This window comes from Lampetra fluviatilis, chromosome 15, assembly GCF_964198595.1.
Source record: "Lampetra fluviatilis chromosome 15, kcLamFluv1.1, whole genome shotgun sequence".
Classification (NCBI taxonomy): Eukaryota; Metazoa; Chordata; class Hyperoartia; order Petromyzontiformes; family Petromyzontidae; genus Lampetra; species Lampetra fluviatilis.
Genome location: NC_136289.1, coordinates 8,400,285 through 8,427,251, shown reverse-complemented (window position 1 = coordinate 8,427,251; position 26,967 = coordinate 8,400,285). Strand labels below are relative to the sequence as shown.

Here is a 26,967-nt window from a genome sequence, read left to right as displayed (position 1 = left end):
AGCTGAGCTGGCGTCAACCACCCGCCACCCGCACCCCCAACTGGCCTCCCCGCCACCCTCGCACCACACAACCGCCAGGTGCTCAAAGAATCAACGTGCGCAGGTTTGCCTTCACCGGTTTTTCGTAGCTGTATAGAAACTTGCACCTATTTGCCCTCGGTTTGCTTTCCCGAAAAACCTCTGCAATCTTCACACGGTGGCGAGCCAAAAATAAACGGTCCCTGGCCCTGGCTTCGACGTCCCGTTTGCAGGCGTGCACTCACGCAGTGGCCGTAGATTGCGCTGAAAGTCACGAAGCTTGCCACTGGCGTGCTGGAATTTTTGTTTTATTCTCATGCAAGGAAAGTACAATATTGGAGGGCACGAGCTGTGTCTTGTGTGGCCTTTGGGAGGATGGCGAATGATGCTCGCAGAAATTTATTGAAATGGAATTTCAAATGCATTTGGCGGGCAACTGCACATTGACACATACATATTATTACCATTATGGAATATGAATGCGCACAGTAATTAAGACGCTCACCTTTACCACAGTAACAGAAATGAATTGTACAAGCTAAATTTTTTACAGTATTGACAATTTGTAAATGTCTCTCCCCCCCCTTCCCCCCCCATACCCGATTAGTACGGCTAAGACGCTTGCAGTGACTGGTAAATTGTGTTTGCCAGCAGATGAATAGACATCACATGGGAGGGAACACATTCAAGAGGATGTCCTCCACCTTGATCGGCTCGTGTGCAGCAGCTACAGAGATTGTTGCATCACGTGACTTGTAGGGGATGGGGAGGGCTTTGGGAAGCTTTCATCTAGCACTGGATAGATCGTGGCGAATAATGATGTTTTGCGGATAACACATCTTCCAAGCAATTCTGCGCTGGACTAGAACAAAGCACCCAGAGGTGTCGGGGCACAGTATATTTTGAACTGGTGCAGGCAGAAGGAATGAATAAATAAAAATCGGCTGACGAGTAGCTGTGTCCAAAGGTTCCACATTTATGTGCTGTTGGTTATCGCGCTGGAGCATTGGAGGGCAGCAATAATTCACAACGGGGGCAAGGATTGTTTAACGTCGCCCTGCATTAGCGTCGCCGCCTCCGTACCTCACGCTTCCCTCTCTCTCTCTGGGCCTCCTCCCCCTTACCTCCGCGCCCACCCTTTCTCCCATCTTGCTCTTGCACCGATCCAGGCCGGACGTACAACGACCTCAACCAGTATCCGGTCTTTCCGTGGGTCATCGCGAACTACGACTCCGAGGAGCTTGACCTCACGCTGCCCAGCAACTTCCGGGACCTCTCCAAGGTGCCTCATCTCACACTGAGCGGCGCCGTTCGCCAGTCGCTCATTCCTGGAGCTTTCGTACGAAACGTTGACAGTGTTTTATGTTCCTTTCCCAGTGGAAATTGAATTCACTTGTTTCGTACGTGCGTGCGTTGTGGTTTTTTGCACTATATGTTGTTAAGGGCTGATTCAGCTTTTCGGAAAAAAGTGACATGCGGTGATGTCTGCTTGGCTCAACTGTGGCGTGATAAACCTTTGGCCTCTCTTTTCCAACGTGCAGGAGACATTCGTCAAGTTAAGGCCAGAAACGCCAGAGCCAAAATTAAAGGGGTTTTGGTGTCACAGTTGTCTTTGACTCTTTGGCCCCAATAATGTGTGAGCGTTCCTCCACAAGCTCTCTTGCTCTCTCTCCCTCCCCGTCTATCGCAACACTAGGGAGGGAGTGCTTGTAGTTTAACTCAAACTGCATGGAATGAGTATAAAAAAATAGGTAATTTGCTTTTAATATAAGTTAAATTACGCATTTGTATATTTTTTTTACATTTCCCCCACACACATAATGTTCTATGCAGAGCCACTGTGATGGGTCTTGGCAGTGTTGGTCTAGCGAAATCGACACTGCGATTGTTGTAGGTAAAAAGAAAAGAAAAACATCACGTTGATAGAACTAAAATATATATTAATGCTTTGCCTTGTTTCCGCGTAAAGTGTTTTACAACGGGGTCCAAAAGGAGAACAAAATCTAGGCTGACAAAGAAAAATACGTTAACGTTTCCGCTCCGAGGCCTTCGTCACGACTTCAAGGCCCGCCGACGGCGGGCGTGAGGGCCCGTCTGCCAGGTTAAGTTGCAAAAAAAAAAAAAACTTTTATTTTCCTTTCTCAGGGCAATTCTCGCCTGTTTATTTTTTTATTACAGCCATACAAGGGCATTAATTTGACATTGAGTGAAAAAAGATGCACGTTCAAATTTATTTCGTTGGACATTCTTGGGCTCGAGAAGGCGGTGTCCCTCCCCCCACAACCGTTTCATTTGAAAACGGCGACTTTCGCACAGACATCTGTCTAGTGCGGAAGAGTAGGCCAAATATCCTGGAGAAGGGATTCCTCGAGCTCTTTCTAGTCAGGGTCCTTTGCCCATCAGTCTAAACTATATACTACTATTTTTGTTATTTTACCAGGTAAGGCCCACTGAGCTATATAGCTCTTTTTCAGTAGCGACCTGGCCACAAATGATAGCTCAACGAATGTGGCTCGTCACGTTGAAATGTATTGCAGCCAAACACTCTGAGTGGGGTGAGCAAGCAGTTGTAAGGCTGCACCTTTACCTTTCACCTGAGGTTAAACCACAAAACTCGTGTCGCGAGTCACTTACTCAAACTCTTTGTTTTTTTCGGTACTGTAGTAAAGTGACTTTGGCTGTAACGGTTCCACCCGAAGGCCGAACCTTGTGTTGCCTCTGAAACGTCGTGATTTAATTTAGTTGTTTTCATTTATTTTATTTTATTTTTTACCTACGTGACTTTACCGAAAAAACCAAAGAGTATGAATCCTTGCAGTCACAAAAGCTTCAAATCCCTTACTCAAGTCAAGAGGCATGCAGCCTTTATTCAATCGAGGAATGCCGTCTTATGTCAGGGGGGGAGAGAGGCATATTGAACAGGCAGAGACAACGATTCATCGATTCAAAACCGATTCTCACACAAGCATCGAATGCGTTGTCTCCGCAGCCCGTGGGGGCCCTGAACCCGCAGCGGGCCGCCGTGTTCGCCGAGCGCTACTCGTCGTGGGACGACGCAGACATCCCGGCCTTCCACTACGGCACGCACTACTCCACCGCCGCCTTCGTGCTCATGTGGCTCCTCCGCGTGGTACGTCGAGAGCCGCCCGCCCGCTCACACCGAACACAAACCTTTACTCAGCATTTGCCACGGTCGCACCGCTTCTTTTGTGTGGCTTTTGAAAATAAAAGCACCGTCACGAGTTTTTTCACTGTATCTTAAGCAAAGCCATTCATTGTCTCTTGGGGTTGTCCGATGGATTTCGTTTGTACCCCCTGCAAAAGCCCGTGTTGGCCTTGTCCTGGTTATCGGGCAAGCAGGCCCTCCAACTGCACCGGGGCACCATGGGCCAGAGGGGCCCAGACGGTGGGCTACAAAGTGAAGGGAAATTACCACAGTCATGCACACACCACACACCATTGTGTATTGGGCAGTGTCCAGAGGTGTATATGGTGAATTCCACTTCACGGAAATCTCAATTGTGCGACTCTATTTATGGAGGAGGTAGGATCACCTCCCATGCGCAGTTTTAAGATGGTTATGTGCAGACCACTTGACCGGGTGAAGCAAGGTCCATTCCTTCAACGAGTGCCGTAGCCATCTCACTCCACCTAAGCCGCACCAATGATTGGCCGCCTTTGCTCGTTTTTTTTACTCGTCCTTGGATGTGCGACTTAATTAAAATAATCAAAAGATTGTAATAGGTTATTGATTCTCCTGGCTTAATTACAGAATTAAGATGTTTCAGGCTGTATTTTTTTTCTCTTCGATTTGGAAATAAAGCTAATTTAATACCAGGTGGTGGGATGCTGCCCAGGTGCAATGGTTAACACACTGGACTTGCAATGCAAAGGTCGCCGGTTTGATCCCCCACCGTGGCAGTTGAAACAGTGGGGCAAGTTTCTTGAAATCCCCGTGTCTCTGTCCACCCGGCAGTACAAATGTGCAACACCACAGCGAGTCGATCGGCAGGTGACGTATTTTGGGGTAGAATGTGGGTCTTCTCGCTTCTTCTGATATGTCTGACTGGCATGGAAGACTCGACCAAAATAGACTCGAAGGGTTCTGTCGTGGCGTGAGCAAGCAATTGCAGGGACTGCACCTTTACCTTAAATCGAAAGCAGTCCACGGAGCAGGTCATGGGGGTTATTTGACCATACTTCACCATGCTGGTTCGTGTGGGTTGGGGAACGTATATTTTTGAGCATAGAAATATCACGTGTTCAGAGGTCAAAAACAAGCATATAAAATGTCTAAATACTTAAACATTCAGCCGAAAATATTACACCCAAATGAGTCCATTCGTTAAAACAAAGCCGTTTAAAAACAATAATTTTGTCAGAGAAAGAAGATGGCTTTTGTTTCTAAAAATGCCCAATGTTGTCATTACTCCCACTAGCATTCAAAGACAAAGGAAAGTTTTATTATGGGACCTCCAGAACTGGTCCTGCGAGGTCGTTTGTGCATCAACTGCTGCCCATGTGACCCGAGTCGTGCCTGTTTGCTGCCCCCACAGGAGCCGTTCACCAACTACTTCCTGAGCCTGCAGGGCGGAAAGTTCGACCACGCCGACCGCACCTTCTCCTCCGTCGCACGCGCCTGGCGCAACAGCCAGCGCGACACCAGCGACGTGAAGGTACGTGCAGTGCCCTCGCCGTGGGGAAGGAAGGAGGGATCTTGTGCGATCTCATCGATAGCTGAAACGCATGCAAGCTCTTCAGAATATTATGTTTTATTGTTAACGAGGGGCTACTTTGTTGCGAAGGAAAGTTGTTTCGGATAGGACACATTGCTTGAATGGATGATGGTCAGTGGTCGCAACTGATAATGGATTGGCAACCAAGGGGATGGATGCACGAGAGCGGACGTACACCGTGGACATGGAGCGATGTAATCAATTTGTCTATACCAGGTATATTAGATGGCTTGTTGCATAGTAGGGACCGGACGAGATGGCGGTAGCTTGGAAGACACTGTTCTATGGGAGGATTATTCGACTACATACTGCTGCTGTACCTGTGGAAATATTGCGTCCGTCCGTCTGTTAGTCCTTCCGAGAAAACTTAATTCACATGTGTTCATGAAAGCTAAAAATTAAACGCGAAATAACTGAAACAACACCTACCACACATGTTACAAAAACCACGGCCCAGCTCTGTATAGTTTTTTGGCAACATGGGCAATGATATGCTTTAGAAATAGTTTTCGTTTAAATTTGTTTATTTTTCTGTGTACCAGTAAGATGAGCGCAAATGCTTTATAAGGCTTGCGTATGGGCATACGCTTGCCAGCACTGCTTGTTTTCATGCACACATTTCTGAAATAGTCAAATCACCTAAAAAAACTGGAAGCTCTCTTAACATTCTGGTTTCCCAGCTTGTTAATGTGGTTTTATTCAATAGACTGCACAGCTTAGGTCTCAGTGACTCAAGTGCAGTCTGGCTTGTAGTGATGAGAGCTGTCACGTGTTCAAAGGAATGTGCTGTGTGCATTAAACTATTAAATTGTATTTATTTAAACCCCCTTTGTCGATCCACTGCTGGATGAAAGCCTTCTAACAGCGTATCAATCGTGGTGGGTTGTTTGACCGTATTTTACCCGTCCAGTCATTGCGGGTTGGTAAAGGTGCTACTTCAGGATCGGTTCACTTCATACTTGCCACTGACGATATCACGAGCCACTGATGTTAGGCATGGCCAGGAATCAAACCCAGCGTACTGTGTTCAACACGCAGTTTGTTGAAATTATGTTATCACTCCCCCCCCCTCACCCCGAGATTGTATATAAGCAGGACACGTTTCTGGAGAATATATACGAGATTCCGAATATTGTCCGTTGCTGTGGAAGTTACTCTAATATTGAGTGAGGCATTGATTTATGTTTGTAAAAGTTTGCATTAAAACGAAGCGTGCAAAACAGCTGCTGGCCTATTGGAGGCTTTCTGATGACTGCAAAGCTGTCTCGGGAATAATTCATGAACAACCTGTTTGTCATTAATCTGCCTAATTGGTTATTCCCTCTTGGACAGCTTAATGTAGTGTGCAAATCATTTTGTGCATTCTATTCTAAAAAGGCTCTCTAGGCCTCATTGAAGTTATTGTTATTAAAGAGGCATGACTTGGCCCATTAATAAAATAAAATGTATTACAACTGGAAAGGGTAACTTGGCCATGCTATTTGAAGAATCTCTGGAAATTGGTTTTACTGTGGTCAATATTTTCCTTTTAAGTACCTTGGCTGAGGTCTGCAAAGTGGACAATTCTTCGTAGAGCACATCGCTGTGCTGGACGATTAACTTGTAACAACTACACACTGCCAACAGTGTTTTATCTGGGGTTACCACCTGTCCTCTTTTTGAGTTAGCCCTCCTGTGGAATCTAAGTCTTCCTGAGACATTACCAGTTCCAGTTTTTTTGTCAATTGTATCATAGTACACCGTCCAAGTGAAGTTCTCCCCACTTGAAGTTGGTGTGAGATATTATTCCTACGACGTGCCCCAGTATCTTTTGTACCTCAGAGGTGGCAACCTTCACGTTTTGCCCTGTCGTGTAGATACCCCAAAGAAATCTCGAGAGCACAGGTCGCCGCGTGGAGGTGTGCGCGTGTGCCCTTCGTGGGTCGCCTGCGATGAGGAGGGTGTCGCGTTTGGCCATGCGTGAAAGCAGTCGTCCCATTAGCCACCCCCACCCCACCACCCAGGCCACGAGGGCCCTGCCCTCGAGCCCCACGGTCCGGCATAGCGAGGCCACCGCAGACAAATTAACAGCGCTGCCAGCATTAGGCCGAGTTACCTCCATTAGCGGCCACAGACGCGTTTGATTGGCGTTGCGTCGAAGCCACAGGCAGCCTCTGGCCACCAGGGTCACTGCAGCAACGTTCAGCTGAGCGCCCCCCTGGAATTCACGGCTGGTAAGGTCGTCGGGGTGATGTCACGAGGTGTTAGCCCATTGCTTGACTGATGCACCCGAATGGAATATTGAGTTCCACCGGACTTCTTTGAAACCAGTTACTTCTATTGCTCTGGCTTCAACAACTAGTCAGTATTTCAAATCTGGAGTAAAAAAAAAAGAACACAATATGCATTGATTAAAAATGCGTGAAGCTGGCAATGCAGTGCACATTATTGGCCATTAGGCTGGCAGCGGCCTCATAAAGGCTTTACAGGGCTTTCTGTGTTAAGTAAGCACGCTTTGAACACCAGATGGGCGTCACGACAGTTAAGTTACTTTGACGTGTGTGGGTTTACGGTGCCGGCGAATTTGCCGAGGCCGTGGAGGGGCGAGCAGTCTGGGATCCCCGGAGCTGCCGCCAAGGGTCCGCTCTGGCCCGGTCACATCTGCACGTGACGGATGCTGGGATGAAGCAGAAGAAGAAGGTTGAGGGGGGGGGGAAAAAGGAGCACGTAATTATCCACCGATATGTCGGCTAGCAGACCTCTCTCGGGGGCTTGTTATGTTAGCATGTAATTTGGAGAAATTCCTTGACATCTTTGGGGCGCAGTGCACGTCACATTAGCCATAATTGACTGTGACAGCGTTCTTTGCCCCTGGCAGCCGACCGTGAGCACTGTCACAAGAAAGGGCTCGGTCGCTCGTTTGTTTGTTTGTCTCGGAGCTGCCGTCCGCTTGCAGGAGCCTCTGCCTGTATTCATGCACTCTAGCGGTGGGTAGTGTGGTTTGTCGTGAAGTGTCGCATTGTTTGCCCAAGAGCTGTGGCTGTGTGACGCTTTGTCCACTGGCCTCGTGCGTGTGGTCAACAGCGTTGTTAGAACCTGGCCAAGGGAAACGCCTGCGACTCAGATCCAGTGTTTATTTACTCTGACGCCTTCCCTTCCCCTGAGCTGTATCTAAAACCAGCAATTGATGCCGGTAAAACAGACAATTCAGTTTCAATTCCAAGCTGAATTTTCCGTCTCGCTCCTTAATTTTTTTCTTCACTGTTTTTCTTTCACTACACTAACCGGAACAAATTAGTTGTTTTCTCTTGTCCGTTTTCTCAGTTGTGCGGGATATTGGGGTATTTAATATTTATTTTTTAAAACCTCAGACAGCCGTTTGAAAAAAAAAAAACCTCGTTCGCCCATGAGGCCCCCCCCCACCACCCACCTCCGGCCCGCGTGCCGTCCTCACGTCCGCCTGCAGACACCGCTCACTGAAGCCTGGGGGCCCTGGGGGCCCTGGGGCCCATGTGGAGCTCACCGGCCTCAACGCAATCGCCAGACCATTCCAAAAATAATCTCACACATCTCACACCCCTGTACTCCAGCTTCGGGATTTTTTTGGCTTTCGGTTTGATTGCAGTTATGCGTGCACGCCTTTTAATTGACTGTTTAAATGTTGTAACATAAAAAAAAACGTAATTAACAAGTCCAAGCTGCAAATCGTGTAAAATCGAGACATGTAAAGTTTTTTCACGTGTATTCCATGGACCTTTGACACCGCTTACAATATAATGGCATTCATTCTGCAGTACAGTATGTGTGTTCTATTGATAACATTATTTCAGCCAAAAGTGCATGACTCCAGCTGATAATAATTTCACATCAATCGAGGAATAAATGAAAATTACACGTTACATGTTTTTTTTTTTCCATTATCAGCCAGTATATTTAGAGGTGGCCAACCGATGAGATTGTCGAAAGTAAGGCGAACCTTTCCCTCCTCGTCAAACAAGCCTGACTCTGCTGATGAGATGCAGGGGTGCCACAGTGGCGAGATTTTAACTGCAGGAGGTCGTGGGTTCGATTCCGACCCCGATGCCTATATATTTGGACTTTGCATGTTCTCCCCGTGGTCATGTGGATATTTCTCCGGGTCCTCTGGTTTTTCCATACACATTTAGAAACATGAGTTTTAGAGTATTTGGCTGCTATAAATGTCCACATGATAAGCCACTTAGTTGAACTATCATTTGTGGGCAGGTCCCTTCTGAAAAAGAGCGATGTAGCTCAGTGGGCCTTACCTAGTAAAATAAAAAGTTTAGTTTAGGTCAAAGCCAGTCCAGAGGTTTATTGCTTAAATAAATACCACTTTATATAATTGGTCTGGAAAGCCAAGGGCTGATGGAATAAAACATATTCTTTATAAGTGGAAAGAGAACCTGACTTGGCAATGCAGAGCTCTGCTTATTTACACTCTTAGCCGTGTCACCTCGTTCACCGCTGCTCTAGCATTTCACTATTTCTTATTTATCAACCCCTCGCCACTGTCATAATGTGAAAAGCTATTTACAAAGAGCAACCGTCTTGAAAGTTCGAGGGACTTGTTGTTGCGTTGGACGATGGGTAAATTCCCATCCACCTCGCCGCCTCCACTTCCATGACATCTCTCCGCTTGGCAAAGTGTCGGCTCAATCTCTCTGGATGAATTCCACGGCGAGAAACGTCCTCTACAGGCACCGCGGAGCCTCGCCGCACGACCGTAATGCCGCCCGCGCCATGCTCGTCTGGGGTGCTTCTCCTTCATCGTTATCCCACTGCTCCTCCCGCGCCCACTCTTTTCCCTTCTCGCTGCAGGAGCTCATCCCTGAGTTCTTCTACCTGCCAGAGATGTTCACCAACAGCAACGACTACAACCTGGGGGTGACAGACGCCGGCGTGGCGGTGTGCGACGTCGTGCTCCCGCCCTGGGCCAAGACGGGCGAGGAGTTCGTCCGCATCAATCGCGCGGTGAGACTCGGCTCGGCTCGGCCTGGCTCGGACTGGCTCGGCCTGGCTCGGTCTGGCTCGGACTGGCTCGGCCTGGCTCGGCGTGGAGGATGGGGGCAGGCGGTCGCCGGGGAAACCTCGATTCACATCTGCGATGGGTTAACCCCGAGCGGAGGCCCACGGAGAGAGGCCTTGTGGCGGGCGGCCCCCACCCACCCCCCCCAGCCCCCCCACCCCCGAGGCCTGGCCGTTTGACAGTCCCTCATCGCCCGCACGTCCACCGCCGGTAGGGCCGCCGGGCCTCCATCGGGAGGTTGGAGTTGTGGATGCGCGTAGACGTGTGTTTCGAGGGCCTCTCGTGGTGATAGTGAATGTCACCAGAGGCCGCTTTATTTCATTATTTTCCCCAGACACCTCGTCTGTGGGTTTGTTCAGGTTTTCAACTTTTCATCAATTGAAAATTTCGACTGTGGTTGAAGTTTTTGGCACAGCTTTGTTTCTGCCTGTTGAAGCGTGGCTAAACTCGAGCCATCTCGCTTGATTACATCGCGCTTGAATGTCGGTGCGTGTTGTGGTGAGCAGAGAACAACGCATGATTTCACTCGCGCCTTCTGTGTCGTGCTGCACTGATGGCTGGAGACTTCCCTGACCAGACATGAGCAGCAAACACATCAACCACGTGTCTTCCAGCCATGCCAAACTCTCTGCAATCTCGTTACCTCCTGTCTGCCGCTGCTGATGTTATTTAAAAGCAAAGTTCAGCACTGGTTTTCACTCCTAAAAGCTCAAGATTTGATTTGTGATAATGAGGAACAAAACACATTCTCACCTGCAAATGTTCAAAATCCTGGTAAATGTCGAGGTTTTCTATAGTCATTCCAGCTTTGTGATTTGGCTTTTTGTAACAAAATTAAAGCACTGCCTCAAACAAAGTGTTTCGTTGTCATGTCAACCTCAACACAGTGCAACTGCGGTAGTGTAATAGCCATGCAAGTGAATTGTTTATTGACATTTTATCTGCTGTGACAAAAACGAGACAGCCGCAAGACACCAGTGAGGCAACCAATGGACAAATCACACGGAAGCGTTTGTCATCACGTGATGCTAATAAAACAATTAAAACCACCACCATGAAGGTGTTCTCGCATAGCAAAACACGTTCGTCAGTAACGCTGCCTTAAAAGGAAACGTGTAATAGGTGACGTTTCGGGCAGTCGGCCTTTCCTTCGTAGCACATCTCGCATAACACATTTCTTTGCACGTTCGTCTCACTGCGCTTGATTTGCTAAGAAGTCCCATGTGATGACAAACGCCCGCGCGTGATTGGTTGCCTTTCTTCTTTATGCTAGTGCCAGTCTCTTGTGGTTTGGACCCACGACGATGGCGATGAGATGTTAATGCCGTGCGCTGAAACACGTGAGTGGCAGGTGGCCCGCGGTATTTAATACCACTAAAAACCATTTTGGCATTTACTGCCGCGTGGGACGTGCGTATTGGGCTTAAAACCGGCAGCCCCGTTTCACTTGAGCTCGTTCAAAGACGACTGCGCTGCTGCTGCTGCGTCGCACTCGATTTCACGTGGGCTCCGCGGTAACCCACGCCTCCAGTTTGTGCAGCCAGCGGCAAACCCCACCGCGCCTCTTGCAGTTTGCTGCGTGAAAATTGGCGCGGAGACTGGTAACTGACAAATGCAAAGGGGAGACGGTTATCTGGGGTAATGGTGGGGGAACGTGTTACCGATGTTAAACAAAAAAACGAATAATGCAAACATGTAAATTATACTAAAAACTTGTATGCATACTAATTGGCGGTGAAGAAATGTGTTTTACATTTTATTGTGATCACATGGGCACAGAGTTATGGCGAGAAGCAGCTAATAATTAAACTAGTTTGTGAGTAAATATATTTTATGTGTTTTTGCACAAGCACGGTTAATCCGCCACCCCGATAAACCGCTCACAGATAATCTAGAGTTGGCTATTGTACAACAGTGGCAGTCTTCCCATCATTTGGTTGACGTTTTTAGCACGGCTTTATTGCTGTCCGCTGAGGCATAGCTAAACTTGAGCCACTGCACTCGACTTGAGCGCGCTCGGACACGTAGTGCGTTTTGTGGTGCGCAAAGAACAACGCGTGTTTTCCCGTGCGTCTTCAGTGTCTGGCTGGTGCAGACGCCGCCAATGAAGCCACCGCCATCGCATTAAAATCTTTCAATTTAAATCACCTGCGCGCATTCCCCGAGGTTTGAAACGCAAGTCTTGAGTCCGTAGCCCCCTCAATCTCGAGCCGCGAGCTGGCTCCGCTTGGCTTTACAAACCACCGCTGGCGCGCTGCTGTCCCTTGCGTCGGTCCGAGCTCACGGAGGCCACGCGCCGGCGCCGCCGGTCCCTTCCGCAGGCACTCGAGAGCGAGATCGTGTCATGCCAGCTGCACCAGTGGGTTGACCTGATCTTCGGCTACAAGCAGCGAGGGCCGGAGGCCATTCGCGCCATGAACGTCTTCTACTACCTCACCTACGAGGGCGCCGTCAACATGGCCTCCATCCGCGACCGCGTGACGCGTGAGGTATGACGTGGCGTGGCGCGTGGCCTGGCGTGGTGTGACGTGGCATGCCAGTGATTACGTGAGCTACCCCGTCACGCATCAAACGAGTACCGCTGGTCAATTTGCGAATCAGCGAAGTTTGGGTCAGTGATTTGCATAGAGGGCATTAAAGAGGCCTGACATACACATGCTTCTCAATAGTTAATTTAAAATGGCAATTGAATTGAAATTCCTTTGAGCTACGTCCATTAATATTATTCTTACTACGTCCAAATTTATCTGTGCTAACCCTCATGATCCATGCATCAACGAATCCCGTTTTCTGATCATTTACAAAGATAAGAGAAGAAGCTTATCCGCATGTATCTATTGATAAGGAGTCGTCCAGGAGTGGTGTCCCAGAAGAGCTAAATTAATATTATCAGTACTTCTCTGCAGATAAGGAGCCACCTGAAATTGATCCCCCGAAAGCACTGAATGCATTGTTGGAGACATTTGCATTGGCCAGAGAGGCATGGTCGCAGAAGTGGCTGCAATGTCATTACATCATCTGTGCTTTATGTGTGCGGATAAAAAGGAACAATTTGCATGGATAAACACAGGTAATCGGATCCGCCCCCTGTGCCCCCCCCCCCTACAGGGAATCCGATAAAGGGAGTTCCACTGTACTCCCTAATAACGTGTCGTCGTAAACTATCGAAGAAGAGGGCGCAAAACTTGTGAGATGAGGGATTCGCCGCCTGTCCTCGTCTCAGTGCTGTCGTTTGAGTTTCCCAACGTGAAATTACGGATTTTGCTGTCGAATGCAGACTTCATTCTCAGGGCACAATTCTTAAGCGTCACAGCTGTGACCTATGCAAACGCTGGCTTCGTCTCGTCTCGCGATGATGCCAAACACTGATTTGTTTATATGCACATGCACCTCTTGCGTAGTGAAAGACGAACAGGTTTTCTCAATCATCGTCCGTCTCGAGCATTGTTAATGGCGATGCGTTGCCAAATGAACGGAAAAACCCACACCATTTGTTTACTTAATTAAGACTAGCAAATTGAATATTATTAGGGACCCTTTGAAAAGTCATACTGGATCGTTTGCGAAGTAACTGGAAGTAACTGAATTCATGCCCCCCCCTGTATGCAGTGCTTCTCATGCAAATTATAGCGTGCGCCCGCGCGTAACTCCATCTCGACAGCAAGTCACTTCATAAAAGGCGGGTTTTTTTCATCATTGAGTTTAATGTAAACGGAAATTTTGTGGGGGAATTTTTTTCCTGAGGTCAAGTTAATTGGTGTCAAACCGTGTTTATTGATTCTGCAGGCAATACGAATTAGAACTGGCTAGCCTTTAAATCCCAAACCCCTGCATCCTGTGTTTGCACAAAACTACTTATTTAATATTACAGCTGGTATTTAATACTGCCTGCTCTGCTGCGATCCAACATCGCATCGTTGCGACATGTGTTTCGTTTATTTACTTTCATCGCCATGTGAGAGACGTTGAGGCGTAACTCTTGTCTTGCATCCACGTCCGTTTTCATCCAAGTTTCTCTCCGCTCAAGCGAGCAACGCTTGGCTCTCTCTTCGATAGGTGGCCCCAAGCCAGTGCTGTATATTCCACGTTCCTGTGGCCGTACTTGTTTTATTCGCCCTGAAGGGATGATGAGCTTGTGAGCCAAGCATTTTAAGCAGCGGGTGATTGTGTCTAGCATGGGTCTTGGTGCAAGGAATGAAATGTGGCCCTGCTCCTGTTCAATTCCCCCCCCCCCCCCCCCCCATGAGCAACCAGGAACTTGGGCCCCGGTGGGCCCCGGTGCGGTTGCACCACCTGTCTACTTGATAGCTACACCATTGACTCTTAAGCACAGGGCCGCCCAGACAAATTTAGGACAAATTGAGGCCCTCAAAATGCAGGTTTCACTCCTCCCATTGTCTCGGATGCAAAATATCCTCATTGAGTCGCTGACTTGATTTGCTGAGATTCTGAGCACATGGTAATGCATTTCGTAGCATACACAAATGCCCCCAAGTAGGACTTCACAATTCTCATAAATGCAGGATTTTATTTGTAATTTTTCACCTCACTGGGTATTGAAGTCCCGCATCGTAATGTATGCGTGCAGGCTCCGTAGTTTGTCAGCGTAATAAAGCGGTGCCCTACAAGTTTTGACGTATTTTAAATTAGCACATTCATTATGTGTTCGTTTGTCAATATTTTCTCTCCCACTTTAGATTACCAAGTATAAAACACCGTGAGTGCTTCTGTTGTTTATTCATTACACCGCTGCCATCAAGAAGCCCCCTGGTGAACATTGGTTTCTCGTGGTTAAAAATTAAGGTTGGATTCGATTTAGTTTTTGATAGGCTATATATTTACAGAAGTGAAGTATTCATAAATTTGCTTCCCAACCAATATTGTAGCAAGTGAGAGAACGAACACGGCCGTTTTTGAAAATGCGCAGCTGCCTAAATCATCTATACATTTTACCGCAACATTTCCAGGCACGCCGCGGTGGTTGGATGGGTCAGGGGTGTTTCTATCAAGTTAGACTGAAGCCGATCTATTCAATACCACTGCCCTATCTGTTTTATAGAACATTTCTGATTTAAAGTGCCAGATTAAGCTACAACCCGACACACAAAATCCTCCGCTTGAGAATACTATCATCCCACACACTTCGTGGGTTTTCTCAGCCAGCTTAACATATTCCCATGGCGGACCGGCGCACTATTAGCTGCGCCGTCTCCCGAACCCAAGCAGAGCCTCCGCGGCCGCTGTCGAGATGAAACGGAACTCTGTAATTGGGTCATGGCGAAACTAAAATGGGTTTGTGCACCGCGGAGTGACCGTGGCAATAAAAGGTAATGAATGGCTCTCATGGAGCCCCCGGGAAAGGACACGGCGGTGAGGTCTGGACATTAGGGGGCAGAGTTTGCGGAGCGGAAGAGTGAGCGCATATTTCGCGGTCGTTACGTGAAGGGGAAGGCCGACAGGGAGCGGCCCGGGCGGCAGTAAATAAAGGGCATTTTTTTTTTATTCTGCAGAGAGTGGCGACGTAACCCCCTCGCCCCGGTTTTATATTCTGATGGAAATTCCACCGTCGCCTCCGAGACGCCGTAGGGAGCGGGCAGCACTTGACGTCCTGGCATGGCGGTGCAGGGGGTTCGCGACTGTGCCCCCCCCCGCCCTCCCCCGCGCAGTCCCCGCACGATGCTGAACCGCAGCAGGGCCCACGCCGACGAGCCAATTAAGGCTGCGGGGAAAAGGCGTTTCCCGAACTCGCTGCGGAGGCGTCCGACACCCTTCCTTCGTCTTTTACGCTTAAATGGTTCCGCGGCGGCGTGCCGAATGCCAGCTGTCAGCGCGTGGCCCTAAGGCGGTTCACGAGGGCCCTCTCGCATATTAGAATAACAATATGTTTAAATGTACTGTACTCTACACACCAGAGGAAGGAGACATAATTTTGAGCTGCATTGTTCATATTGGGAAAAGATTCGAGATTATTATTGGGGTTTCTCCTTTTTTTTTATTGTCGTAGTTTTTGTATCCATCAAATTACTCCGGTTATACTATGAGTGCACACATTTAACTTTTCAGCATATTGAGGCGTGATATAAATTGAAATACTCAATACCTTTGACCGGAGCCCTTATATTTGTTGATAGTCTAATACACACACACAATGCTTATGCAGTACCTATCAGGGAATGTATTCGGTGTTTCTTAGACAAAGTGGCGCGGCCCTACACCAGGTGTTTCAATGTAGGTCACTGAATAATTGATAAGTTGCATCCACTGTGCACATCTCGGCAGAAGGCGCTGAACTTCCCAGACCTGACACATTCTGATCTCAGACACGAGGCGGCTGGCTGCCATTGGCAGTGCATTTTTGCCTAAGGGCCGGCTGAAATGGTGTCGCAGCAAACACAAACACGACCGCAGACCATCGCACACTTCCATTTCCCTGCTGCGAGCAGCGCAGGCCAACGGCGCGGGTTAATAACGCCGCCCCCGCAGTAGTGCTGGATGCTAGCGTTCAGAGTGAACGAAGGCTGCCACTCTCACGGAAGTTTGCTTAATGCCTCACTAGGTCCACTCGCCCGAACAGTGTGAGATCATCAGGGGAGTGTGTGTGTTATTTCAGGCCTGTCTTGTACTCGCTTGTTCTCAAATCAGTGTGACGTTGTCACAACATGACCCGCTGACCTCTCTCAAGTTTTTTTTTTTCAAACAAGCGCCCGGGTTTTCCGTGAAACCGCGACGGAATCGAGGTGCACGCCTGCTTCCATGTGAGGGACCGGCTCCGTCCTCCTTGTGTTACCACCCCGCGCCATCACCTTGCCAAGCGAAGTGTGACGGCGGAAACGAGTATTGCCATAGATAGGCGTCAATTCGTAATTGCGCGTGCGGTTCTCCCACACCTCTGGTAGTTACTGACAAACCATGTTTTGTGTGTGTCTGTGTGTGTGAACGTTTTGGATCGCCTGAGTTGTCTGCTCTGCCCTGGTACCTCACGTCTAGAAATGGTTGCCACTTATCCTGATTTTCCCAGGACATGCTATTTTTGAGGTGGCTTTCCTAAGAAATCTGTAAGTCTTCTAGAGATATTAAAGCCCCGGAATGTGTCCGTTGCATTATAGTACACAGCACAACAAAATTAATTTATATTTAATTGCTATTTTTAGATATTCTTCCATGATACAGAGGTGGTAACCCGACCTACTTGTCCAAGATACCATGACGAGCTATCACTTTGGCCTTGCCCCCCCCCCCCCCCATGGTCTTTGTGTGTGTGTGTGTACGTGGTGGTGTAGCGGTCAGTGCACTGCACTCCAAAACCGACGACACGAGTTCGATTCCCACTCATGGCCAACACCAGTGACGGTTATCTGAACCGATCCTGGGCCTCCCCTAGGTTGACTCGGCCTCAAATAAGTACCTGGTGCGTTGTGAAAAACATCGCCACTGGGGAGACAGAGGCGGTCGGGCATGGTGCTGGCCTTCATAAGTTTTTGCTTCCAGCACTTTCCCCGATGGTCTGTTAAGGCTATACGGGGGCAACTTTGTCTTTGTGTGTGTATGTAGACGTATGCGTGTGTGTACGTGTGTGTGGGGAGCGATAGTGTAGCGGTTAGCGCGCTGCGCTATGAACCCGGCGACCCGAGTTCGATTCCCGCTCACAGCCAACACCAGTGACGATTATCGGAACCGGTCCTGGGCCTCCCCTAGGTCGGCTCAGCCTCAAATGAGTACCTGGTGCGGTGTGTAAACATCACCACTAGGGAGACAAAGGCGGTCGGGCGTGGTGCTGGCCACCCACCCTCTTGTGTGCCGTTGCGGCCTTCATAGGTGCTCGCTAACAGCACTTGCCCCTACAGTCAGTTAAGGCTATATGGGGGATATTTGTCTTTGTGTACGTGTGTGTGTCCAGGCGGTGGAAGCCCAGATCAGGAGCTTTGGGCAGACGCCGGCGCAGCTGATGGTGGAGCCGCACGCGCCCCGCAGCTCGGCCATGCACATGGTAAGCGTTCTCAGGCGCGGCGGGCCGATAACATCGAGATGTTAGAAACCTCCCAGCTGATGCAATTCTTTCGATCGACTTTGTTTAAGTCGGGTAAGAACCCATTGTGGGTAGCGGTAATGTAGTGATTAATACGCGACACTTTGAGCCTACCAACCTGAGTTTGACTCCAGGCCACAGCTTATGTCGGCAGCAAGTATTCATATCTGAACCAGTCACGGGCCCCTCCTCACCGGCATGGAGACCAGATGTCTATTTTAAAGGCAAACCTGGATATAATATATTGAGTAAATAAAACAGCAAAAGCAACTTCCTGGGTTCAAAACTATAAAAATGCGGAAAGAAAATCTTAAAAGCATTTGCATCCATACCGTGCGAGTAGTGGGTCCAACAGCATATTAAAAATGACATTCATGGTAGTATGTTTGTTATTAATGGTGTGGTTAAACTGTAACGCAGGCACACGTGTAAGGAACATTACAGTCCGGTACCTGAAAGAGCAATTTCCATATTTAGTGATTATTTCAGGAACTTAGAATCAGAATATACACCTTTGGGTTAGTATTTTCATCACCAATTTTCATTCACCAGAGAAAGATATGTCCCCTCTCTGACCTGTTCGGCTTCCGCTGATTCACCGGCGCCAGGGTGAGCGTCCAGGGTGAGTGATGCAGGGTGAGCGTCGAGGGTGAGTGATGCAGGGTGAGCGTCCAGGGTGAGTGATGCAGGGTGAGCGTCGAGGGTGAGTGATGCAGGGTGAGCGTCCAGGGTGAGTGATGCAGGGTGAGCGTCCAGGGTGAGTGATGCAGGGTGAGCGGCCACGGTGAGCAATGCAGCTCGTGAGTAGATCACCGGGGAGGGCCACGTCGACCGGATCGGGACGTTTTGTCGGATGGTAGGACACGGAAAGGTGAAAGCCAGGTTGAATCTGGACTTTGAGAACCACAACGTACAGATTTGTGGCGTGTCAGACCGATAACTATTCTAGTTATTGAGGTGGGGGGGGGGGAGTGGTGGTGCGTGCAGGAGGCAGTTTCCAAACTGTTTTTTTAAAGGAATGTAATTTGAGAATGTGGCTTTTTTTTATTGTATTCCTCCAGCTGCGAATTACGAATTAGAATATCTGTTGTTTGTCACAGTCGGCCGATAGCCTTGGTTTCTGAGCGTGCACATATTTCTCCAAAAACGTAACAACTTATGGTGAACCGTGGTTTCCTGAGTTCCTCATCTGCCAATTCCGGCGCTAAGTTCGGCTCAGCCATCCTATATAAAAAAAATAAAAACACCCAACTCAACAAATTAAACGTTTAAAAAAATGAAGTCTGGTTGGACAGGGCAATAATATAAAATGCACAAAATAATGAAATGTGGGTCGGGGATGGGGGGGGGGATGGCAGGCTGGCTGGTGATAGAAGTGCGAAAGAAAAAAAAGACTTCAGGGTGTTCAGAAATTTCACCTCGGCGGGGGAGGGTGGGTAGGGGGGGTGAGAAGGGTCCCTCGCGTCTCGAATCCAGGCCAAGCGGAAAGGGCGCCGGGGCGGCGGTGCAGGGCCCCCCCCCCCCCCCCCCCCGGTTGGCGTTCGCACGGAGGCGGCAGTATGAGGCGGCTGCGGCGACGCGGCCGCGTGACAGCGGAGCGGAGTGACGGGGCGAGCCGCAGAGCGGCGCCCGTGGGGCCCCCTCCTGCCACTCAACCGCTCTCTCCCCTTCCTGTGTCCCGGCTCGAGGTCCCGGCGAGCGGCGAGCGCTGCGAGGCTAAACTATTCTCCTCTCCGGGGCTCCGAGGGGTGAGCTGGAGGCTAATGTGTATACAGACAGAGAGGGAGAGAGGGAGGGTTTGTGGTGCTCTCACATGCACGCTTGCGGCTGTTTTGTACGGGATTTGCTTCCTGTGACGTCGTCTGTTTTTTCCCAGATCTCCCTTCCAAAATCATACGGCATCTCGTTGGGCTGTCACCTGGTTAAGTGAAGAATAATCAATCAATGTCGGTTGATACATTTTTAGATTCGCGCTCGGGGAGGCGAGGTTGTTATTGTGCGAACACTGATTTACTGCTCACCGATTTCGAGAGACTTTGTATTTACACAACCGAGTGCAATTGCCGCGTTATTTCAAGAAGCAAATAATGTCCGAGGCGCCGTCAGACATCATCTCTCCGCGCCTGCTTCTCGGTGTCGTGACCCTGGCTCTAATTGGGCGGCGAGCGCCGCTCACCTGTTGCGGCACCGCGCCGAGCGCGACGGCGCTCCCGCACGCGGCGTGACGCCTTGTTAGCGGCCGCGAGCGCTGCTCTGCGGCCGCCCCCGCAGGGCGCTGGGTGGCATGAAAATAAATAATTCGCAACCCTGCATTTGCAATCCGCGACGTGTCACCTTGTAAAATACAGAATTAATTGGAAATGTGAGTTTACTCCAGTCGAGAAGTGTCGGCTCTCGGCGTAACCCTCGGAAGAGTGTTAAAAATTAAACCCCGGCGGCGTTCAATTTCTGCCGGGTTTGGTTTCCTTCGCAGACGCCGATGATGTTCAGCGACAAGAGCCAGCAGGAGGTGATCATGGTCCTCAAGTTCCCGTCCAACTCCCCTGTGACGCACGTGGCAGCCAACACGGGCCCCATGCAGAGCCCCCCGGCCATCCTCACTATCACCTGCAGCCGCCTTTTCGCGATCAACAAGTGGAACGGCCTCTGTGGTGAGCGCCCGGCTGGCAAGGGTGCTCGTGTTATTTGTGTTATCTGTAGCTTATGTATACAGGCTGTACATTACCAATTCATTATTAATCATTATTAATCATCATGATCTTCCTTTATGTTTCTAAGCCAGGTGCCATTTTTGCATGGGGCTGGCTGATCAGAGTTTATTTCTCCATGTATTCCTATTCTGTGCCTATCCCCTCATCACATAGACTTTCCCCATATCTCATTACACCACATTCCTGCATCTCACCCTCGATCTCCCTCTACTCCTTGGGCCCTGCAAAACCATCTCCATGATTACGATGGTGTTGATCATTATTGTCATCAAGGTTATCGTTATCATTCATCTCCCCCCCCCCCTCCCGTCAACATTTTCCAGGGTGAGAAAATCACTTCCGCTTTGTAGTAACTCAGTAGGGGCTATCCTGTAATAATAATAATACGCACCATTTGTAGCCAACCGTGTTAATCCAAAGTACATGCGACATGCCTGCAGCATGTAAATACTAAAAGCATCTCAAGACGCTCCACCACCTTCTCCCAGTTCAAGTGGGTGCTGCCCAACAACTGTGTGGGCAGGGGAAACACTTCTCAAGTTGATAACCACTGTGGGCTGGTGAAGATGGCAAGGGTCTGCAGCAGTGCGAGTGCTTGCGGTGTTACCGAGAGACAGTTGCGTGCAGCAAGCACGTCCGCGACCATGTTGGGTGTAATTCTCGCGCCTTTCCCCTCGCCGCCACAGGTTCGCTGGAGAGATCCAGTGCGTCCATGGAAGACATAATGCGGCTGCCCGTCGAAATTGATCCCTTGTTGGGTAAGCATTCACGCACAGCTTATGTGTACCCAACGTTTTACATTCACACACTGTGTATTACACGCGTAGATGCCTGTTGTCCATATATTTATTGTGTAACATTTTTTCTAATTTTAAATTACATAATCCACTATTTGGTGAAGGCCTTCCCCACGCTTTGTCAGGCATAGGGGTTGTTTGACCATACTTCACCACCGCTGCGCAGTACTCACCACTGATGTTAGCTGTGGCCAGGAATTAAACGTAGGTTCGCTAGGTTCATGGTGTATCGCGACAGCCACTATATCACAGCTTTCAAGTTTAAAATAGCCAGAGAGGAAACACTTTTACGATTTTTCGAGCACGACGATTCTCCTAACCCGATGACTCTCCTACCTGGATGATTCTATTAGCCCAGGGGTCGGCAAACTGCGGCTCCGGAGCCGCATGCGGTGGCTCTTTAAGGACTGCTTCGTGACGTCATTCACATCGCATTGCGGCTCTTGAAATATTGAATATTTTACCGAATTCGAAAAAAAAGGCTCTTATTGTTATTTTGTTTGCCGACTCCTGCACTCGCCTGACGCCTCTCCAGCCGGATGATTCTCCTCGCCCGATGACTCTTATCATCCCGACGTATCTTCTGGTGAGACGATATTCTCCTAGCTGTAGCCGTGCGTCGATTTAAAGAGGGCCGCGCTCTGCGCTCGTCCCCCAGTGGCGAACATGGGCCTGCACCGGCGGCAGATCGTGGACCCCGTGGACCACAGCGTGCCCACGTGCGTCAACACCTTCACCGTGACGGCCGACAATCGCTTCGTCATGCTCGGCGGGTTCTGGGACAAGAGCTTCCGCGTCTATTCCACGGACACCGGTAACGCTCGTTGAGAGACGTGCGTTGGAAAGGCCAGCTTGTTTGTCCATCTGTCAGCCTCTCTGTCTGTGTGTACGTACAGGTCCAGCTGTGTCTGTTCCTACGTGTCTGCTCGGAATAGCTCGTTAACAGCACTTGCCCCAACAGTCTCTTAAGGCTATACGGGGGATCTTTGTTTTTGTCTTGCTAAGTATAGCTTTTGTCTTTCCAGTGCCGATATTTTTACACACTCAGACCAGGTACTCATTTATGGCGGAGTCTACTTATAGAGCCGGTTCAAATATTGCTCGTAACTGATGTTAGCCGTGGTTGGGAATTAAATCCAAGTCACTGGTACAGCTACAGCCTAAAAGCTGCCGGGCATGGTGCTGGCCACCCCTCCTTCATCGTGCATTGTGCCAGACTTCATACTGTACGTGTTGCTCGCCAACAGAATCTGCCCCAACAGTCTGTGTGAGTTAATTAAGGTTTGTAATGATGCATCAGTTAATGGATTAAAATGTATCCTTATGCTCATGGTACACCCATCAGATCTTGCGTGTGAGAAATAAGTGTTTATGGTTTCTGAAAAAAATATGCATACGATACGCCAAAATTACATTTAGGCTGACGGAGTTAATAAAACTATACAAATGAGAGTTAAGCCATGAGAAACAATGTCAACGAGATGGTAAAAATTAGACAAAAATCACTTGAATCATGAATTGTCAGATCATGACCCCAAATCGTGACGATTTATGGAATTGCTGGAAGACCAATTTTTGCATGCGCAATGTCTGTCCACGTCTGGATATAGCGGCCTGTGGCCATGTAAATCTTCCAGTCGTGGTTGTCTATGTAGAGGTTAATTTATGCATGTCTTTTTATGCGTGCGTGTCAGTTTGCACATAACATAGTACACATGTACACGTCTTTATTTGTTAGTGTATATATCTGTGTTAGGTTGTCTGTCTCTCGCTCTATATTCAGGATGTTGGTCTGCCTACGTATGTGTGGCTGAGAAAAGTGCTTGCGAACAGCAATTGCCCGAACAGTCTGCACGGCTGTATGATGTTCTACTACATCTGTCTTAGTATGGCTATCTACATCTTCTGTATGTCTTGTTCCGGCTGGGTAAACCCCCTTTGTACGAGTATACATTCACACACGTACACCAATATGTAAGTACCTCTGCCCCTGTCTATCTTGAAGAGGTATTCATCATTCCCTACATCCCTTAATCTCTCTTAATCCGTGGAGTCTGTGTACAATGTGTAATCGTGTAATGTACCTAATCGCTGCGATCAATGCGCGCGATGCAATCCACCGAGCGATTCCGAGCACTCTCACCCTCGCGTCTCGCCAAGATCGTTTATCTCGCACATCCGTGTAATTCAAATCCGCCGTGTCCTTCTCGCACAGTTCGTACTAATCTGCATATCATCTGTCTGTCGCCCAACCAATGCACGGACTGTGGATTTGATGAAGAGCAGCATTTATGTTAACCTGATGATATTGGCTTCAGACCGCAAATGTTTCTCTGCCAAAAGGGAAGGTTATTGTCCAGTCATGCTATAATAATAATAATATTCAGCTGTTTGTGTGGTGGGGTAAAGTGTGAGTACTCGCACTTCTGCCAAGACGTCTGGCTTGCATGGAAGAGGTCAAATGCCCTCTAGAAGTGTTCTCTAGATCTGCCTGGAGCCTCCTCCAGCAGTGCCATTGACAAGAAATTGCACGGCTGCACCTTTTAACTTTCATACATGCAAACTGATGTGCTGAATTTAAGCTAAGGCAGTTTTGACGCTGGTGTATCGGCCGGCGTGGTTGTTTTCCGGCAGGCCCGTCACCAACCAATCAGGATCAGAATGTTTATTCACCCTGGAGAAATCCAATGAGCTATGGAGATCTTTTTCCACGGTGGTCTCGTAAAATGCCGTATCCCGCGACCCCCCCCCCCCATTCCCGCAGGTCGGCTGAAGCAGGCCATGTTCGGCCACTGGGACGTGGTGACGTGCCTGGCGCGCTCCGAGGTGGGCGTGGGGGGCGACTGCTACGTGGCGTCCGGCTCGAGGGACGCAACGGTGCTGCTGTGGAGCTGGAGCGGCCGGGAGCTCGCACTGGGGGACCGCACCACGCACGGTGAGAGCCGTGAACGGACCCGGCAGCTCCCCACGGCCGTGCCACTCTCAAAGCCCTCTGCATGCGCTGGGCCAAGACTACGGAATGTCTCTCCCACCAGTGGTTAGACAGGCGAAGTCACTCGCCCGTGTTTAGGTCTTCTCTACAGACTCACCTGTTTCGCCTGGCCTACACTTCCCATATGTGACCAGTGGACTGCGGAACTTGGCGTATTTATATTTCCTAACTCTGTGCATGGCACACCGAGATCCCTGGATGGCTTGCATGTAAATTATTATGATTAATGCTGTCTCTCTGAGCCTTGGACACCCTCGGTGACTCTCAAAAAGCCTCCAGGTGTCTTTGTTTGGCTCTGTGAGCTTCTGACATTAATACAGGACCCAAAGAATCATAAGCGAGCCTTAGGCTGGCTCTGTGAGCCTCGGGCGCCAACCAGGATAGCCGCGTTGCATCGTGCGACATATTTTCAAGAGAGCCCTATTTGGGATCGTTGGCCAATTCCCCGTGAACTGGATTTGGGTGTGGAAAGAAATTGGAGTGATTGACAAAACCCACATTTCTAAGAGTATACGACACTTAGTGCACAGAGAAAGTGCCGGCAACCTGCTTGCAGTAGCGCTTTACTACAGGCACGTCACTGCCGTGACAAATCGGTGCCTCGTATGCCCGGGATGTCGTCTTGATCTCTCCACATCGCCGGGGCCCCCCCCCCCCACACCATTGTGCCGTCTCGGCAGGCGCAGAAGGGAGATGCGCTAACGAGCCGCATTGCTGTGCCACTTAAGTGTCGGGCCGCTTTAATCTCTCGTCAGAATTCCTCTCCTCCTAATCTGAACGATCGTTCGCTCACGAGGCCATGGTCTAGTTAGGGATGCATCTGACTGAGCAATCATTTTTTTGCAACACGCAACAATAATAACAAACGCGCGGGCAACCGGTTCTATGGATAGAGGTGATGCAACGCTCGTGTTATACTCACCTGATCTTTGTCAGGCATTCACCAATCAGCCGATACTCGCCTGTTACCATTCAACAACTCTCCTGACCCTCACCATTCACCAGTTTGTGTAGTATAGCGGAAACTGTCTCCCCAACCTCGTCACACACCCCTCCCCAACGGTGTACAGCTGCCCATTGTATGTTTTTATGCAGTGAGTCTGGCTGTAAATGGTCGAGCAGATAAGCAGCACCGGGGCCAATAATACACAGAATTGTTGGGTTAAAAGGTATTTTTTTGTAATTGAAATCATATTGACATAAGATACACTTTCAAATGTAATCGGTAGAGCAGTCTAGGAGGACCTCTCTGGACAAACGTACATACAGATGAGCTGCCGATATATTGAATGAAGCAATGTGCCTCCTCTGCATATCTGCCCCTTCACGTAAACATTTAAAAGTATTTTTCACAAAATCCATCAGGTACATGGCCTTCCAGAGAAATTCGTAATTTCATCAGCATTGGTTCAACACAAGAACATCTCTAGACCATTTCAACGTTAAATGTCTCATCAGAAGGCAGGTTTCCTTAAACTGCCAGATGTTTAAAGGCAATGACTCGTTTTTAAATATGGGTACTAGATTGATGCTAAATAATATGATGCATCACGACGCTAAATTTTATTTTGCGTTACGTATTAAACGTTTACTTATGTTTATTGGTTTTAGACTTTGCAAAGTATATCACAGATAAGCTGTGGATTGTTTTTTTTACACCTGGGGAAATAAAGTGTCACAGGTAAGAAAATCGGAGATACAGTAGAAATCATAGAGAAGCAGCACTTATGTGTGTGGGATTGTATTTCCCTGTGTGGTCTCGATGGCTGGTAGTAATAGGGAGTCTCCACATCAATTAGCTTTGCATGCCACCTTCAAACGCGCTCTCAAATACATTATTTACAAAAGTAACTTTTCTTAAAACAACAAAATTAGGCTGCTGTCAAAAACCTTCATAACCTTTTTTTCAAAGTGTATTTTTGAGCCTTTCATAATTGTGCTGCTGCTGCTGCTGCTAATTATGCACAGTTGCTGCTGCCAGGCTGCCACAGTTTTGCAGCTCGGGCAGTCAATGTCTCTGTTATCCAGCACCACACAGACGTGCCTCTCAGTTTTGTGGATTTATTTTACAGTTTTTGCAGTTTTACCTATGCTCTCCTGGGATTTACAAGACACGTTAACTTTTAAGGCTTCTAGGATCATATTTCGACTCTACAATGTAATCTAAAAGTAATCCTAGGATATTACAAATCGCCAGAGTAGCTAATATTGTTTCTCCATATTCAGCCGTTCTCACCTGCTGTGTCTTACTGTGCAGCACCGTGATGCAATGGGCCCCCAACTCCACCCTATGTTCATTGACCAGACACACAAATACAAAGATCCCCCATATAGCCTTTCAGACCGTTGGGGCAAATGCTGTTAGCGAGCACCTATGAAGGGCCGGCACGCCCGCACGCCCGCCTTTGTCTTCCCAGTGGCGATGTCACCCCAGTGGCGATGTTTACACATTGTAGTAGGTACTCATTTGAGGCTAAGTCGACCTAGAGGAGGCCCAGGACCGGTTCAGATAATCGTCACTGCTGTTGGTGGCCGTGAGCGGGCTTCATACTCAGGTCGCCAGGTTTGTAGCGCAACGCACTTAATGCTGCGCTCCCCACACACGGAAGACACAGACACACGTGCAGGAGAAGGCATCGATAAAGTCTCTCATGTTCCCGT

General features: G+C 48.9%; 1 protein-coding gene across 1 annotated transcript in view; it reads left to right on the top strand.

Moving 5' to 3' along the window:
* LOC144936179 (lipopolysaccharide-responsive and beige-like anchor protein) overlaps positions 1 to 26,967 on the top strand; it is a 287,536-nt gene that overhangs the window by 249,421 nt on the left and 11,148 nt on the right. The window contains exons 43-52 of the mRNA XM_078863117.1: positions 1,188 to 1,300; positions 3,008 to 3,148; positions 4,575 to 4,694; positions 9,573 to 9,725; positions 12,102 to 12,269; positions 17,678 to 17,767; positions 20,280 to 20,457; positions 21,204 to 21,275; positions 21,973 to 22,128; positions 24,079 to 24,249. Coding sequence (XP_078719243.1) covers positions 1,188 to 1,300; positions 3,008 to 3,148; positions 4,575 to 4,694; positions 9,573 to 9,725; positions 12,102 to 12,269; positions 17,678 to 17,767; positions 20,280 to 20,457; positions 21,204 to 21,275; positions 21,973 to 22,128; positions 24,079 to 24,249 — 1,362 coding nt within the window. The remainder of the gene's footprint in view (positions 1 to 1,187; positions 1,301 to 3,007; positions 3,149 to 4,574; positions 4,695 to 9,572; positions 9,726 to 12,101; positions 12,270 to 17,677; positions 17,768 to 20,279; positions 20,458 to 21,203; positions 21,276 to 21,972; positions 22,129 to 24,078; positions 24,250 to 26,967) is intronic.